This window comes from Centruroides vittatus, unplaced genomic scaffold, assembly GCF_030686945.1.
Source record: "Centruroides vittatus isolate TY-2023 unplaced genomic scaffold, ASM3068694v2 contig_439, whole genome shotgun sequence".
Taxonomy (NCBI): Eukaryota; Metazoa; Arthropoda; class Arachnida; order Scorpiones; family Buthidae; genus Centruroides; species Centruroides vittatus.
In genome coordinates this window covers 3,143,663-3,163,430 of record NW_027122239.1, presented here as the reverse complement: position 1 = coordinate 3,163,430, position 19,768 = coordinate 3,143,663, and the positions used below count along the sequence as shown (strand labels likewise).

Genomic DNA, 19,768 nt, shown 5'->3' with positions numbered 1-19,768 from the left:
AACGACCAGGAAACCAGAAAACGTTGAGAGAGTAAGGCTGGCAATTTTGAAATCCCCTAAGCGATCTGCACGCAAACATGCAGCTGTGCTTAGAATATCTGATTGCACAATGAGACGAATTCTTCATGAAGACCTGAGATTTCATCCATACAAACTGGCAGTGGTGCAACGACTTAATCCATGCGGTTTTGTTTGAGGGGCAATCTTCAGTGGCCAGCATGCTCGCCAAATTTAGCCACATGCAATTTTTTCCTATGAGATATCTTAAATCCTTGGTGTATACCAATTGTCCAAAGACCCTGGGTGAGCTGAAGAACAATATTTGTGCTGCTATTGCCAACATAGACACAGACATGCTGGACAAAGTGGGTCAAAACTTCCGATTTTGACTCTCCAGATGTATTGACCAGAACAGAGCCCACCTTTAAGATACATTTTCAAAACCTAATGAAATAAAATTTTAAATGTACAGTACTTCTATGTAAAGAAAAAGAATTACATTGATATCTTTAATACTTTTTGTTTTATGATTTTTTAAAATAAGGAAGTTCTTGTGCCACACCCTGTAGTTAATGTGTGAAAAGTGTTTCTTCATGAGTGAATGAAGAAACTTGAAGATATAACTTCTGAAAAAGAAGAGCTCTAGCTTACATGGCAAACTATTGCTATACATTGTTAGGGCAAATGAGCTAGTATTTCATGTTATTTAACATGGTAAAAGATTAGATAGTAACTCTCACTGTTCATTCCCACACAGCAAATAGATGTGATTGCTCTTGCCAAACCTATGTAGTTAGTAACAGACATTGAAAATAAACCTTTAGCTCCACAAAGACTGATTTTATTTCATAGTTAATGTTTTTGATGGTGACTGAATGGTCATTCAGGCTTCTAACATAAACACCAAAGTTTCAAAACAGAATTAGAACAAAAGCATCCAAAATTACAGAATACTCCATTAATCCTTAGATAAAGTAATCTAACATCAATATAAATAAAACTCACTAACTTTATGTGGGCTTTGCGTTTAATTGCAAAAACTGTTAGAAACATTTTCAGTCCACATCTAGGATCTTCCTTCGATGTATTTCCCAAAAAAAGAATTTCTCTTTTGCTAGCATTCTAACTTGGAATTCATATAAGATTCTGATGTATTCAAATTCAAACATTTTCTTTTTAATTTTTTTATGATGGAATTTTTTATAGTATGCAATAGGATGTGCTTGCATTTCTTACTATAATGTCAGGTTGAATATATAAAAAGAAAATGTTCAAATTTGATTACAGCAGAATCTAATATGCATTCCAGCTAGAATGCTAGCACCAGAGAGATTCGATTTTTTTAGGGAAATCTACCCGAGGAAAGTTTTAGGTGAATGTTTTTACTGAAAACATAACAGTTTTCACAATTAAAGGCAAGACCCACATAAGGATAGTGAGTTTTATAATTGTTAGGTTTTAAACATTGATTGAGCACTTAAGCTATTGGTTACATTTAAAATATTTTTCAAATCTGCCTGTGCTAAATTTTAAATTATGTTTAAGTGTTACCTTGTATGGTAATTTTAAAGTCAAACACCATTGTAAGATCACATAAGAAAATTGTAAAAAATTTTTGCAATCTGCAAAACAAAAGTAATCAAAATTTGATTACTTTTGTTGAACGTATGAATGAGACATATGAATGAAACTATATTTAAATATCCAAGAAAGGTAATTGGTTGTTCACATCCTCAAATATAAACATCTCAAAGTCTGATAGTTATATTAAAGCCAAACAATTGCTGGATTAAATTAAGCTATATTATTGCTACTATTAAAAATTAAACACTAATTTGGCCTAGAAGTAGCAGGGCTCACTCTGAAAAATGTAAAAATAACACTACCATTTTGCAGTTTTCAATTTTTTTTTTCCATTTCAAATTATTTATTGCCACCAGTTTTACTTACTAATTAATGCAGATGTCAGTAGCCTTGTCATCTGGAAAGCAAAAGTAACACATTAAACTGTCACTTACAAGGAGAGGACCAGATGTTTGGGTCTCTTCTGATTCAAATGGAACTTTGTTGAGCACGTAGCCTTAAACACAGACACAAACAGCTCCATGTCCAAATAACAGAACCCACTTCTCAAGCAATTCCAAAAATGGACATCTGAAAATTTAGAGCAGTAAGATCTCAGTGTTTTAATGAGTTTATTGTTGAACTACCAGAATGTCTAAACAACGACGCTAAACCCGATATATTTTAAGACTAGGCTTTATTAATGTTAATACAAGATGACGCCTAACGCTTACCTCTAGAGCCAAATTGGTACGTAATTCATTTAGTAATTAGCCTTAAACTAGCCTGATAGAGTTTCGGCATTTGGTTGGTGTCTAGTCTTACCAGAATATCTAGAGGCACATGAAAACTTATCCAATGTATGTTTATCCAGAAGAAGATTAGTTAAATATAGCGAAAAATGTTAGAAATTAAAGTGATTAATGCAACTTTTAAGGTATTTTTGAAGTGTTTATAGATATCATTCAGTAAATATTCACCAATCACATTGTAGCAAATTCACATTAGAGTTCATGGTAGATGAAGGATATCTGTATTTTGATCTTAAATTTTTCATTAAATTGGAGCATCTGCTTTTTACAGTAAGTTATGGTCCAAACCTATGCATTTAATTGGTAGAATTTTTTGATATTAACTATTCTTTCTTGTATATGATTTTTGTGCAATTCTTAGCACTAGCTAATAGATAATTCTGCCTGTTTTCTAAATTTATTTTAGTCCCATCCCATTAAACTTTACTTTATCAATTGTGTATTTGATTATGCTGTTATGTATCCTTTAGTTATGCCCTATTGCTGTTCAGTTGTTATTTTTTTAATTTTCCAGCTATGTTGTTAATATATTTACTTTTGATTTGAATATTAATAGTTAAAATAATCAGAAGCTTGTGAGATACCAATTTTTCTTTTTTAGCTCTTTTATTCCTAATTTTATTGTTCAAAGAAATGCTCAAAATATGTTAAACCTTTTGGCAATTTTTTTTTCAGAATATTCACATTCTCTTTGCCTTCTAATATTTCAGTTTTTTACTACTAAACGTTTTATGCCACAAGACAACATTCCTCCTAAATATTTTTGCTTCTTGTCTGTGATTAATATATCTTGATGTGGCTTAAATTTGGCCAATTTTTCCACACTTATCACACCTTGTAGGTCAAGTGATGAAAATGGACCTACAAGTTTTCATCACTTGATCTACAAAGTGTGATAAGTGTGGAAAAGTTGGCCAAATTAGGTCACATCAAGATATACAACATTTACTTTTTCTAAGAATAAACCACCACCTTAAACTGATATAATTTCAAACTCAAACGTTTTCTATTTGGTTTACAGACTATCGTCAGGAGTTCTATAATATTGAATTATAGAACGTTCAATCATTATTTAAAAATTTGGAATAATTGAGAATAATCACTAAGATACTACAGATCAGAGTGTTATTGCATCTACATACATAAATACAAAAGAAAATGCATCAAAACACCTGACACTATAAATAGCATCATGACAAAATCTGTATATAAAAAGTTATGATTTTTAACTTATTGCATATTTGCATCCAGATCTGGACATTCTACATCTTTAGCATTTAGGCACAGTCTTTAAATTTTTTGTCAGTATATCTGGGTTCATTTGATAATGGATGTGTGAGTGTGAGAAGGTGAAGAAACATCCTTCATTATCTTTGCATCTTCCTAAGGATACTGTCTTCAGTATTAGCAAAACTCACTAATTCTGTATATATTACTTTTTCGTTCTAAATCTTCTTAAATGCCTGTTGTGTAATTTCATGTATGGTGCTTTTCTTACATCTATGTTTCTTTGCCATGTTTTCAATATATTTTTATTTCCATTTGGACTATACAGATTTTTTTAGCAGCTTTCAGATACTTATTTAGATAAACAATCTTATAACAATTTTAATAAGTTGACTTTTGATATACAGGGTATGGCATAAAGAGTGGATAATCTGTTACTTGTGGATAGGGACATCATGACTGTTCAGAAAATTAAACATTGTTTTTAGTAAGTGTCATAGTTTTCGAGTTATCGGACATTTTTCTATTTTTTTTGGAAAATGGATCCCCTCATTCACATTTTTCAATGTTATGGTCACAAATCAAGGATTTTTCCCAGTCTGTTTTTTGAATACTAGTCTTGGATACATGTTCTAATCAACGTAAACTGCCATTTTAGTGTCATAGACTTGGTTTTTTTAGAACAAAAAATAATTCAAAAATTTTTTTTTTTCTGGTGTAAAAAAAAATGTACTGTAAGGGTTAAAGCACAAAATCGTAAATAATAACTAATCCAAAGCAGAGTAAAAAACGTTGTTGCACAGTGGTAGTGTGATGACACACTGGCATCACTCAAGTCAAAACTAGCGCCAGTGTGTCATCTCAGTACAGTAGGCAAATTATTAGTTAGTTTGTCACACAGGTTACAGTACTTTTTTTTTACACCAAAAAAATGAAACAAAAATTTTGAATTATTTTTTGTTCTAAAAAACCCAAGTCTATGACACTAAAATGGCAGTTTACATTTGATAGAACGTGTATCCAAGACTAGTATTCAAAAAGCAGACTGGGAAAAATCCTTAATTTGTGACCATGACATTGAAAAATGTGAATGAGGGAGTCCATTTTCTAAAAAAAAAAAGAAAATGTCCAATAACTCAAACTATGACACTTTTACCGAACTCAGTGTTTAATTTTCTGAACAGTCATGATGTCCTCTATTTGCAGGTAACGGATTTTCCACTCTTTACACACACCCTGTATATAAGATGTCTTTCTATATATTTTGATGATTATTTTTGTGTCTTTTATCTGATACAATTCATATAATTGAATAAATGAATTTGAGGGGTGTTTATTTGGTCCATTTGTAGCCCTTTTTCCACTTTGTTTTTGTTAATTCTGATTTTCTGTTTGTGTTAATTCTAAATTCATCTAAACTTTCACATTGATTTTTATTTTTTGTTCTATAGATTAATGTCATTAACATATTTCCACTTCTGTATTATATATTGCTGGTAGTTTTCAATGGTAGAGCTTTCTACAAATTTCAATACTAACTCAGCTAAATCTTCAGTCAGCTATGGGGATTCAATTGCAGCTCTTTTGTTCTGCATAAAAGAAATAACCTTGGAACTCAAAATAGAAGACATAAATTATGAATTTCAGATATTTTGGTAGACTTTTTTGGTAAAAGTTTGGACTAAATATAGAGAGAGGTCATATATTGCTTGTTACTGCACAAATTTACAAATTAGAATGAACTACACACTTTCATTCGTTCATTCTAATTTTTTACAGCTTCTCAACTAATTTTTCTAGGCTTGGCAATACATATTAGGACTTACTCATTATGCTTTGTAGATACTTTCCCAGCTTCTCTTAAAACTGTAGTTGGGAATATTATATAAATTTTATGGGTTTGTGAAAGACCATGTCATTATTTGTGTGCTCTATTAATAAACCATCAAGATGTAAAATTTGCTTTATTTTGATGACTTAGTAATAATCTTTATTATAATAATATAACTTTCTGGAAATGTTTCAATAAACATTAATATATTTTTAGAGTAGGAAAGTTTTTCATTTTGATTATTACATTTGTTCATTGAATATTTAGTTAAAAATGTTATTAACTATTTATTTAATATAATATATTGCTTATTAATTTTTTATTAAATTAATAGAAGACTTCATACATTTTTAATGCATAAATTATTGTTTTATTTAATAGGTATATCGTAGTGTACTAATGAGCTCAAAAAAGCGTCGGAATTCTGGTAGTAGTGATAACAGTAAAAATGGATCTGGATCTAACTCTCCAGTTCCAACTGAAAGGGAAGAGAAAGGTATGCAATTTGTATGTTTGTATTTAATAAACAAACAATATTATCAGATTTTAATTTGGCTATAATATAGCAATTAATTATAAAGCTATTACATAATTTGGATTAGAGGTAGGCAATTAAGTTGCCATGTTGTATTAAATTTAATAATTACAAATAAATAAGTTAAATTTATAATATTATAGAATAAAATATCAATCTGGAGCAGAACTTGAACCTGCAACTCTTGTTTACAATGCAGATGCACAAATAGTAGGATTTGTGTCCTGCTCCAGATCAATGTTTTCTTCCAGAATATTCTAAATTAATTAATTTATTTCTAATTATAGCTCAATTAAAATCTGGCAGTATCATCTTTTTATTACTGTATGTTGGGCTTAATTTTAATTTTATATATAATTATTCATGTATTTTAAATTATCATTGAAATTAAATTCATAATGACAATGATTAGAGAATAAATTGTATAATTATTAATGTTTATTAATTTTTATAATGACTAAATCTATGTAGTAAATGGATATATATGGTTTAATTGTCTGCTATAGGTTTGATTATCCTCAATCTGAAATTTCAAAATCTGTAACTTTATTTTTACAGCTGGGAACTTTTTGGAATAGGACTGTTATTCACTATTTTAGTAATGAAAGATGATGCAATGCATGCATAACCCTAGGGTACTGTCATGATACATTAAACCATCAAAATTGTTGGTGCAAGGTGTCTATGACTATTTTCTGTTGGATTGCTTATGTACTGTTAAAAATGTCAACAGTCTGATAGTAATAATTTTCTTCAACTCTACTGTTATATATTTCAAAATCCAAAATATTTTTAGTCACAAGCATTTCAGATTAGGGTTACTCAAGCTATATTATTTATAAATTTAATATGAAATGATTGATTTAAAATGGCAATTTGAAAAAACACTTTGGTAATTAAGAATTTATGTTGTACATAAAAAAAAGTACACAAAAAATGGATTTTGTAATTGATATCTTTCAAATCCATAATCATTTTACTACAACTTAAAATTTACTATATGCTGCTTTGTTTTTTAAACTGTAAAAAGTTCTGTCAAAGAATTTGTATTATTTTTCTCTTTATAATGTTTTCAACTTAAATTCTAATACTATTTTAAATTCTATTTTTGATTCATAAAGTATTCATTACTTTTAAAAGTTCTAATTTGAACTATTAGCAAAAAGAATGAAAAGTAAGCTATATCTTTGGAAAAAATTATCTTTCTGCAGATATAGTTTTTGTAGGATCTACTTATGACTATTTGATACTTTGTTATAAGTTATTTTCAAGGTTTGTGATGATTTTCTCTTGTTTATCTGAAATTGAGGGACCACAAGGGTTTTTTTCTTTTAAAAAAATTATTTGATAAATATAAACATCCATAAACCTGATTATTAGATTAAAGCCAAACAATTTCCGAATTACATCAGGATATTAAATTACTTGCAGATTCAAGTCCTGCTCCAGGCTGATTCTTTTCTTCTGGAATATTCTAAAGTATTTAGTAAAAATTAATTTAATTTTAATTATTAAATTTAATAAGAGGTGACACCTAATGCCTACCTCTAGTTCAAATTACTTTGATTTTAATCTATATGAGGATTGGACCAGAGTTTCATAGCAATTGGTCCATTAGACCAATTGCTATGAAACTCTGCAGTTATATTTACATACTTCTAAGGGTGCATTTACTTCTTGAGTTAGCAGTGCTAATTCTGAACACCAGAAGTGATGTCATTAGCACATGTATTCGTGTTTGCTTGTCCAGTTCAAAAGTAAATGCAAATGCTAATAAGAAATATGGCGGTTTTCTGCAAATAATATTGTCAAAACTGCTATTTTAAATGTTGTGTTACAGATAGAACTACGTGATTCCGAATCAGGCGAGGATGATCTTATTGTGGATATAATAGTAGAAAAAATGAAAGAAGAAAAAAGAAAAATAAAGTCAAATAAAAAAGAAAAATAAAGTCAAATAAAAAAGATAGAAACTTTTATTGAAGAGACTGTACCTTTTTTATAATCCAACCAATTTTAAACAGCACCTTAGACTTACAAGAGAATCTTTTGAAAGTCTCCTTTAAAAAATAAACCCAATTTTAGACACGGAAAAATTACTTTCTCTGGAAGACAACCTGTCTCTCCTCAAAAGCAGCTTTTATGCTGCCTATGGGCATTGGCAAATCAAGAATCATTCAGGTTTGTTTATACGAAGCAATATATGAAATTATATGCAGTATATAAGAGAATAGCAGATTATACATAGACTATATATAATACATATTTAATGCAATTGTTTTACCCAGTGTGTGGATGTGACATTGCTCTTTTATGGTGTAACTAAACAGAGTTTAAAATCAACAAATAATTGATATTAAATACAAAACATTTTTTTTTTCTTTCTTTTCTCTAAGGGTATTGGTGATCGTTTTAATATGTCTAGACAGACTGCGTGGAATATTTTAAATAAGGTTGTTAATTCTCTTAGTGTTAAGTGAAAACGAAAAAAATAATCTCTTGGCCATCACAGAGCAGGATGATGTAAGAATAATGGAATTTTTATACCCAATCTGGTTTTTTGAAATTAGTGGCTCTATTGATGAAATGCATATGGCTATTAAGACAACAACTGAAGAAGCAGCAGCTTACTTTAGTAGAAATAAGTATTACTCTGTCATCATATAAGTTTAGTTTGTAATGAGAAAATGGTATTCAAATGATGCAATTTCTTGAGAAGTCATTTCCCATATGTAAGTAAAAATTCATTCAAGTATACGAACTTATGTAGTTTTGGATTATTATTAATGCTGTTCATTTCTTTGCGATTTATTTAATGCTCTGAACATAACATTTCTGAAGATTCCAAACGCGTATAACGTGAACTTCACTTTTAATCATAAACAACGAGTCAAACTTAATTTTTTTCACATCTGTTTATGAAAAAAGCTATTGAACCTTACAATAAAAAAAAAGATCATTGTAAACATTTTATACAACAAATAATTGAAATTTACCAATAAAAATACTTTCTGCCGTTTATTTTTCCAGAAAGAATTCCATTTTCATTACTTTGTACAGAAAGTAATTTTTTCATGGGAGCAGCCATATTGAATTATCGCAAAGCTTGACAACAAACTAGCTAACACTCCGAGCTTACCAATTTCACTAAACATGGCGTCACATAGTTCTAAAGTAAATGCCAATGAGCGTGGTGCTCAGACGAAAGTATACAGGCTGAGCATCTGACAGTGAAATTAGCTCAGAAGTAAATGCACCCTAAGTTAGATCATGTTATATATCCCATCCCAAAATATCTATTGAATTTCTGTAAATTAATTAGTTTCTATCTACATTTGATATGCTGATTTACACATAGTGCCATCTATTGGCAAATAATTTAACAAAATAATAAACTAAATATAATTTTTGCAAAAAAGGATATAATTAAAATATATATTATATTATATTACATTTACTTAATTACTGTGACAGTGATATAGCTTGAAATATATGCATTACTATAACATTACTGCAATGGGTAGCATATAGCACTTGTCAATTGGATTTTTTCATTTCTGTGAATTGTACTGTCTTAACTAATAAGTAGCCGAGTGGATAAAACCACCAAATATCAGTAGTTAGTTAGTCATGGGTTCGGACACATGGTTTTCAGGCTGGCCACATGGAGTTTTTCAGGTTTTTTTCACATTAATAATATCTAAATAAAGGCCAACTTTACATAAAAGTCTTCCCAGAATGCATCCCATTTGGCTGATCGCTCATGTGTTGCATTGCTGTAACCAAATAAACCAAACTAACTCTAATGAGCGATTATTTATTGTGACATTGTCACAATGCTGTGCTGCAATTTTTTCACGTTCTTTTAGTGGTGGTTTTGCTCCTGCATATCATACTTTTCTTATTAGTCATACTGATCATCTATCTAACTTCGTTCAGGGGAAAATTTTGAATTGAAGTAATGTGACTTCTGGTTCAAACTGGAAGTTCATATATAATTAATCTGGATCTCCTACCCTAAGCTTTCCATATTGTGTCTCAATTTTCATCTATCTACTAATTTCATTCTTGAGTTTAAGGAACGACAGACAGACAGAGTAAGGACAGTGAACATTTATAGGTATACAATTTTTTCAAATTGAAGCCTAATAATTTTTCTATAAATGTAATATTTATGATTTATAGTTTATACAATCTGTTGAAAAAATATAAACACTTTATTATCATATAAAAGCATTTATTCTTGCATTTTTACAAGATTTTTTTTTATTTATTTAAACAAGTTTTATATGAAGTCTTTTGGACATTAAGGTTCCTTCACAACCTATCCAACACGAATCACTTTTCAAATATTAATATAGACCAGTGTTAATTAGTAGTCATTGACATCCTCTCTTCCGGGAGGAGGTTAACTTTTGGTCAAATTACTTCAACCCCATTCTCAAAACTTCCTTCTTCCTATCGGACCCAGTGATTTGGTTGCATTCAAATAGGAAAATTACATAATACAAGATTACCAGCAAGCACAAAATATGATGCAAGTTGTTTTCAAGGTGTGCCAAGTTTAAATATGTGGTCCTTTTTTTTTTGTGAAATTTTGATTTGTTAGCAATTACCATTTGATATTTGGCTGTGAGTGGTACAGTTGCTTAGAGTTAACATGAGGAAAAATATAGTATCTTAAAAAATTTAGGATATCATATTTTCAATTGGTGTCTACTTGATCAATGAAATTGTGCCATTTCATACCATCCATGTATCATGATAAACTTCACAATGGTAGGCTGAAATAACCAAATTCTTTATATGATTTTTGTTTTAGTATTTTTTATATTATAGTATTTGATTTATATAACTACAAAGGTTTCTTACTTAAGGATTTATTGCACAGAATGACCAGTCTAACATTTTAAAAATTCTTTATTCCTCTACTGTACACAATTTAAAGAATTTTTAAAATGTGTGAGATTGGGCACTTGGTATGATAAACTCTTATGTAAGATAACCTTTGTAAATATAAATCAAATATTATAATATAATATAATGGAAGGGTTAGAACTTTGATAACTTTGAATCTAATAATCTTAATTTTTGCTGTTGTTATTTTTTGCCTGAGCAATGCTGTGCCCATCTGCTAGTTATTAATAGTAGCAGTAAAGTAGCTCAATTCATTATAACAATTGCTTAGCTCTGATTAAAAATATCAGGCTTTGAGATGTTTATATATGAATTAATTTTAATTTGATTTAAAATTGTATACTGTATAACTCAAAAAACCCCTGTAAATCAGGTTTTGAGTTGATGTTTATATATATAAATTACAAGTATCAGAACATATCTTTATAGAAAGTTTGAGTTCTGATATTTGATTTAATATTCTGAAAATATTAAAAAACTTTATTTAAAGAAATTTTATTTTAGTTTAAAAGTAAACTAAAGTAGCAACTGTTGCATTTTAACGAAATGTGTTGTGTGTGTATGTTTTCTTATTCTTTTATAACTAATTCATTATTAAAAACTTGTTTGCACTTTTATATTATCTATGTTGTGCCAGCAGTAACTACTGAAAAGAAAGAATATGAATAATGATATCCTCATAACATCAATGTTACTAGAGATGGTTCAGTTTTCTCTCTCATGAAACTATAGAAGAAATGAGTGACATTGTTAAAACTATCAGTGAGAGTAGTAAAAATGTTTGGCTAAGATGCCTATAAATGTTAAATCATTGCTTGTTTTTGTTAAAACTTAATTTGTTACCTTGTAGTCATACACAAATAGGACTTTTTGGTTCTGAGTGCTTATACTCAGACTTCTTGAGTCTTTTCAGTTTTACTTGGACTCAATTCTTGATCTAAAACTCAAAAGTTTGTCAAAAGTCCAGTTTGTATATTTTAATAGCATTAAATAGAAATTGCCATTTATCAATTATTGAAGCATTATTAGTAAAAATGTAGGGAAACAAAACATAACAATTAGTAAAGATAATCTGCTACTTCTATTTTATCTTCACAAATCATAAAGATAATATATGGCTAGCTTAGTTTTGTTGTCATTTCTGCAATAGTGGCATTACAGCTTGTATAACAGAATTTTTAAGTCAGTTTGAGACTTTGGACTATTTTCAGTTTTCTGCATTGCAGTCATAAAAATAAATTACATTCTGATCCAGAAAATAATCAAATTCTCACAAATCTGGCAAAGCTGTTTGCAAAATATGAATATATATGTTATGTTACATTTATTTATTTCATAAAGGTATAAAAGAAAAAACAGATAGATGTAAAAAATGTCAAAGAAATAAAAAATTTGGGAATTTTTCAAGGTGGTCTCAAAGTTGGAGACTCGACAGCTGGATTGACAAATTGGTTATAGCAGCTGCTTCTGCTCTGAAGACCTGGGATTGAATCTTGGATGAGAAACTTCCTGAAAATTTTTAATTGATGGTCTGCTCCAGATAAGTTGGGTCTTGTCCTTCACTACTCAGCTGCCCCATTGTAAGCTTAGCTGAACCCACTATATATATATATATATAATATACAAAGATGGCATTCTTAGAGAGATAGGCTGGAAAGAGCCCAAAAAAAATCAAATTTTAAGTGAAATCTTAAGCATATTCATAGTAAACTTTTTAAATATCTCGTTTATTTGTTTCTGTTTAAGATATCGTGTTTCATATAAGAGTACAGTACATCCACATATTTACTATTTGCCAAATGCTGAGTAAACATTTGGCAAATATTGAATAGTTTGGATGGTTTACATGTGATGAATGTTTGATATTCACTGTTTCCTGGTGTTTAGAAATTTTTTTTATGTTCACATTTTTTGCTTTGAAGTGATTGAGAATAGTTCATTTTCTAGATCTCAGATGAACATTCATTGTTCCCACAACAAACTGATGCTCAGCAAATAATTGAATGTGTGCAGATTTGTACTTTCCAAATGATAAATAGTTTGGCAAAAGGCGAATACTTGGCATTCAGCAAATAGCAAATGTGTGGACATGCTCTAATGGTTCATTTTGTGCACATTTGAAATATCACAAAAAAATATTGTTGCGAACAGCAATTTGATGATAATTTAAGAGGTCTGTTTGCAAACCAGGTTATGAATTTTAATTAGTCCATTGTTATTGCTAAATATATGAAATCTCAATATATAGCAAAGTTTAAACTAGACAGAAATATTCTATTTGGACTTTGTTAAAGATATATTGATTTTTCTTTGTTTGAACATATCATAGTTTTAATAAATAGGAATTGATACATAGTATTAAATACAGACTCAGACCTGGAAATCTAAACTTGACCTATCAAGTCTCAAAATACCAAGTTGCTTATAAAACAGTTTGGTTAATGTTACCCTAGGTTCCGAGATGGCGACGGGGAAAATTTTTCCCTACGTTGGAGACTGCGACAGGGAAAAAAATTTTCCCTCGATTCAAGATGGCCGCGTTTCCGGCCACCATCTTGAATTTCTCTGCAGACTTCGCTGACGTTAACCGAAAAAAAAAAAAAAGGAATATTTTTACTAACTTTTCGATGGTGGTTGCCTACTTCTTCCTACTTTTTTTTCCTTTCCGATCCATTCTTTCTTCGGTTTTGCCAGCTTGGATACTTTCCTTTTCTCTTGGTACGGCTCTTTTCTTCCCTGTTCTTTTCGATTCGGCTACTCTTTTATTGGTCAATTGGCGTTTCCCTCTGTTCGATTTATCACTACTTGGCCATATAAACGACAGAATGCAACCCCAAGAAATGTGGCCAAAATTACTTTTAAATGTTCCTTCAAAGGCAGAAGTCTTCGTTCCGCACTTACTACTTCGCATGAAACAGCTTTCTCTATTACTCCGATGATATAATTTGCATTTAGAATTGCACGGAATGCAAACGGACTCGGTCGGCTGTATGCCTAATTTTACAGCAAATTTCGGAAATCTCAATGCGTTATTGATACGGGGAGGCAAACCTAGCTCCAAGAAGTCGTCTTCCATTAACTTGTAGAAATCACGTGTGGTGCAACTCGACCGAAATTCGTCGTTGAAACTCAAATCGGCAAAACTACTCATTATCGAATAATTGGCAATAAACTAAACGCGGGGAGGTGGTGAGGAAAAAAAATGAAATATCATAACCAGAAAAATAAACAGCAAATATTCCAATACGCAATTCGTCGCAACACTGCAGTAAACGATTCCAACTGGAAACTAGTCGATTTGCATAAAATTGCATTGAAATGAACAGAAATCACGTCACAGATCGAGCATTTGCATATTCGTTCGTAACACAACTACGAATTTCCTGCCGATATTACTCTCGCACGATGTCACGAAAAGGCTCCCTCTACCGTCGCAAATTTACACACGACCGTCGCCGTTTCGAGGTTACAGGATACTTGGCAACGTCGATCTCAGGGTTGAAACCGAACGGGGAAAAATTCTCAACGGCGTCGACGTCACGACTCTAGGGAAAAAATTTTTCCCCGCCGCAGTCGCCAAGATAGGGAAAAATTCCCACCGCTGCCATCTCGGAACCTAAGGTAACATTAACCAACAGTTTTACTGTGCCACACCAGATTGTTCCCTGAGTTATAAACAAGAAGCACTGTCAGGTTCAAAAAAAAACAATGAATGGATCACATTGTTGCATTATGTCAAGAAGTGATAAAAAGAAGATATTAGTCATTGGAATACATGCTAAGTCTCAGTGCTTTAAAGGTTTTAGAATGGACTGTTTGCCAATTGAGTAATATACCAACAAAAATGCATGGATGACTTCTAATTTCTGAAATGGTAATGAATTGGAATTCAGAGCTGTATAAAAAGTCCAGAACAGTTCTGTTACTCTTGGACAACTCTGCTGCTCATTCTCATGTAGTCCCGACCAAAATGATTGACTATCAGTCGATCGATTGCGCAGCTGTGGAAATTGATCACTTGTTACACCAGGACGTTCTATCTCTTAGCAAAGGCGTTTCAGGTGGACTGATCCGATTTGAGCCGTAATAGGGGTGAGGAAATCGAGCCGGAGGGACTTAAGCGTGCAGTCAAGCGCTCTGCAGGTTGACAAGACTAATCGCTCATCGCTTGCCTAAAACTGCGTGTGTAGCATAGGCCGTTTTTCTTTTAAAATTGTAAATTTGCCGCCACTGATCGTCAGAAATATGATTTTATCCGTTATCTTTATACTTTTCTTTCTGTATAATGTTTTATTTACGTTTATTTTCCTGTAATTTGAGACGATACAGCTTTAAAATAAACAGATCAGGTCTCACTTGCCAATAGATTATCTCAACTTTCACCGATTGTCGTCGGTTCCTTTGTAATCGGAGAGGAATAGGACCCTGTGTCAATTTTCACTGTTAAGTGTTAATTGTTTTTGCGGTAATCTGAGTAGAGGGGAGAAGTTACTTAATAAACCGCCAAGTGTTTTATTACTGTTTAAACAACTGCTCCCCAGTTGTTATTTTTAGTAATAGGAGAGGGGTAGATCGTGTGTCAAGGTCAGTTAAAGTTTATTACTTTCGCAACAGGGTGTCATCTGAGCTGCCACCCACTCCCCACTTAAATGACAACAACGCGCTAAGTGTTTTATTACTATGTAAACAAACTCCTTTCCCTGTCAGAAGTGGGTCAAATGTCAAGGTTACTATTTAATAGTATTGAACAGAATGTTGTTCTTGATATTTAACTATCATTTTGTCAGAACTCTTTATTTTGAATACTTTTCTTATAATTTATTTCCACTTTGGTTATAAAATTGTTTTTATCATGTTTTAAATCCGCGCGTTTTATAATACACTTGTATAAAGTTACGAATTAAAATTGCAATGCATATTTCGTTGTTTTATAAAATATTTATTGATTATACAGAGTTTGCAAAAATGTTTGCATATCTCTTCTTCGTCATTATATATATATTAATAAAATATATTGCCAGTTTATAAACAGATCTTTTTGTATTCAAATATGTTTTCATTATATCGATTATATATTCATATTATATTCAAATTGAACTTTTATACTTTGTAAATATTCACATATCACATTATATTTTATTTGTTTAATTCTATACTACTTGTAATTATGTAAAAAATATTTTTATAACATTTAATTTCTTTTTATATGTTTTTAATTATTTTTTAAGCTATTGTGACCTAATCTACGAATAGCAGCTTCCCACGCATCACATAGAGTTTTTATGGGAAAGCCATCATTGCACACGTAAAGTTGCCTCTAAAGTTGTTTATCCGGGAAAGATGCCATTCAGGAACTATTTTCGACATACTCAAACAAAATAAATATACACACTTTTTAAAATTTCTAATGATTATTTATTTCAATAATCAAAAGCTATACATTTTTCCACATCTCTCCTCATCAATTTTTCCTTCTGAATTTTTCTTCTAAACTTGCCTTTTTTCCTTCAACACATTATGCAAATGAGTGCTCATTTACATAATGTGTTGCATTTATCAGAAAATTCGAGGTGAAGACCTGCAGTAATTAGAAGGAGACATACACAGTAATTAATGACAGATTTTTTCTCTATATTATTTATGTCTGTTACCCTGAAATTAAATACACTTGTCGAGGCAAAGCGATAGTATATAAAGCCTTTGCTGAAGTGCGGGATTAATAGTTTCGCCATGCCGAAGCCTATAGTAAACGAAATTCGTGAACTGGTGATCAGCCATCAAGAGGATGGAAAGTCAATATCCGAAATAGCCGAATGCCTGCGTATTTCTCCAAGAAGCGTGTCGCGCATCTTAAAATTGTACAGAGAGACTGAGTCAGTGTCGCCTGGACACTCATCTGGCCGACCGCGCCTGACGACCCCGGCTCAAGACGAGCGACTCAAGGCGGAAAGCCAGGCGAATCCGTTCGCCACGGCGTCAACTCTCAGGTCTGCAGTGAACCTGAACGTGTCAGTAAACACAGTAAAGCGGAGGTTAGTAACATTTGTAGTATAATATTCCAACATTGCAACGAAATATATTTCTATCGATAAGACGAACCGCCAGACATTTCTATTAACGTGCTCTTGCATATACAGAAATGTAGGAAGCGGGATAATACATTTTTATTTTATTCATAGGTTGCGAGAAGCAAATCTCTTCGGAAGAATTGCCGCTAAAAAGCAACTCTTGAGTGTCGCAAATCAAATGGATGGACTTGGATTTGTGCAACAATATTCCTGATGGACAAAGGCGGATTGGTCGAATGTCATTTTTAGTGACGAAAAAGTATTTTGCTCAAGTAGCAGTGGGCCGATTTTGGTTCGACGGCCACCAGCTACCCGCCATGATCCTAAATATGTGTGGCCCACCCAAAGAAGTGGGCGTTTTTCGCTAGGTGAGTGTTTTTAATGTAGTGTTTTCGTGTATATATGTCATTACCTCTTTAAACATGACAACTTATCTGCTTTTTCTGTTTACAGGCGTCTGGGGATGGATGAGCGATGCGGGTCCCGGGGAGTTGGTTCGCATAGACGGTCATCTCACCGCCGTGCAGTATGTCGAGATCTTAGATCAAGTATTACTGCCGACGGTGAGGGCCGTCTATGGCAATGAGCGGTTTTTTTTTGTTCAGGACCGCTCCCCGGTCCACACATCACGAATCGTTTCGAGGTGGATAGACGACCATCCACAAGTAGTGGATCTGGGATGGCCGGGGAGAGGGGCGGACCTCAACCCAATCGAACATCTTTGGGCCAAGCTTACCGACGAATCCATTCAGGCTGCCAATCCCAACGACCTTTGGGACATTGTCTCTAGTCGTTGGGAGAAGCTTCGCGAGGACATGCTTTGTCACACTCTTGTGGAAAGCATGCCCGAGCGACTGAATCAGGTCGTTGAGAGAGTTGGATTGTGGTTGAGGTTCTAAACCTCTCCCCTCCATCTGCGTTTTTTTTTCTTTTTTGTTAGCGGTAGCTAACACCGTTTTGTTTCGTTACATATAATTGCTATGTTCTATTAGCAATTAAGCAACACTTTGATGATTCGTTTATGTTTTGTTAACCAATTTTGTTACTAGAATTAATAAATGCATTTACTCATTTTTAATTTGTGTGTTTTTCTAATAAGTCCCAAAACACTTAGCACGTTGTTGTCATTTAAGTGGGGAGTGGGTGGCAGCTCAGATGACACCCTGTTGCGAAAGTAATAAACTTTAACTGACCTTGACACACGATCTACCCCTCTCCAATTACTAAAAATAACAACTGGGGAGCAGTTGTTTAAACAGTAATAAAACACTTGGCGGTTTATTAAGTAACTTCTCCCCTCTACTCAGATTACCGCAAAAACAATTAACACTTAACAGTGAAAATTGACACAGGGTCCTATTCCTCTCTGATTACAAAGGAACCGACGACAATCGATGAAAGTTGAGATAATCTATTGGCAATTGAGACCTGATCTGTTTATTTTAAAGCTGTATCGTCTCAAATTACAGGAAAATAAACGTAAATAAAACATTATACAGAAAGAAAAGTATAAAGATAACGGATAAAATCATATTTCTGACGATCAGTGGCGGCAAATTTACAATTTTAAAAGAAAAACGGCCTATGCTACACACGCAGTTTTAGGCAAGCGATGAGCGATTAGTCTTGTCAACCTGCAGAGCGCTTGACTGCACGCTTAAGTCCCTCCGGCTCAATTTCCTCACCCCTATTACAGCTCAAATCGGATCAGTCCACTTGAAACGCCTTTGCTAAGAGATAGAACGTCCTGGTGTAACAAGTGATCAATTTCCACAGCTGCGCAATCGATCGACTGATAGTCAATCCTTTTGGTCGGGACTGTACAGTGTTTGAAAAACATTAATCTGGAATCTATTTTTTAAATACATTAATCTGGAGTTGTATCAAGGATGTGATATTAGCTGGAAGTTTCTTGATACAACCTTTGGATATGGAAGTCATAAAAAAATTTGAAAATATTGTATTGTGGAAGACTGGTACAATAATTCTTGAAGCAATTGAAGAAAACATCTTAATATCTACAAAATCTGGCAAAAATAATTCCATATGTTACAAGCAATACAATATGCCCTGGTATTGACATTGGCATAAGCTGGAATTAGACAGTAACTAGAGAGACACAAAATACCTTATGTTGTTTTCCAGCAAATTACTCTAATCAAACTAACATTTTTGGCATTATTAATAAGCCTTTCATGCCTTCATCAGGTTTTTTTAAATGCGATTCAATTTGGAACAATGTTTAAAAATTTTTGTTTTAAGTCATTTCAGTGTTAAGAACAGGAAACGGGAGCTGATAACGATCGTGAAATCACTTATGAATTACAAAATAAGAAAATCACAAAGAATTTTTATAAATTGATAAGAACGTTTCATGTTCCAATGAAAATGAGGATTGTGTAGATGCAATTATTGAACAGGTTGTTTTGGAAAAACACCTAAAAACTAAAGATACTGATGGATACAATATTCCTGATCATGACTTGTTGACTGGGAAGTCAGAAAATTTATTTATGAACTAAGATGATATTTTATGCAAGATGGAAATGAAGGAAGTCCTATTTCTTCATTGGATGCCTTCACCCATTTTGTACACTTGCAGAGTATAAAGAAAATGCACCAAGATATGCTTAATGTATTTTTGCAAAAATAATTTTTTTCTTTAATGATTATATTTTATATTATTCCTGAACTTGAATTTATTTAAATATATGTATTCACACACTGAATATTAATTTTATTTTTTAATAAATAGTCAGTCTCTTTATTGATCATTCTGTATCTTAGATTTTGTCTGTTCCCTTAAAATTCACTT

At 32.0% G+C, this 19,768-nt stretch overlaps 1 protein-coding gene across 4 annotated transcripts in view; it reads left to right on the top strand.

Moving 5' to 3' along the window:
- The window catches only part of LOC136977037 (retinoblastoma-like protein 1), a 130,449-nt gene that overhangs the window by 98,513 nt on the left and 12,168 nt on the right, over positions 1-19,768 (top strand). For all 4 annotated transcript variants that reach the window (XR_010881025.1, XM_067272469.1, XM_067272466.1 and 1 more), the window contains exon 20: positions 5,815-5,929. Coding sequence is in view for 3 of the 4 variants with exons in the window: in XM_067272469.1 (XP_067128570.1) it covers positions 5,815-5,929 (115 nt within the window). In the remaining variant the exon portion in view is untranslated. The remainder of the gene's footprint in view (positions 1-5,814; positions 5,930-19,768) is intronic.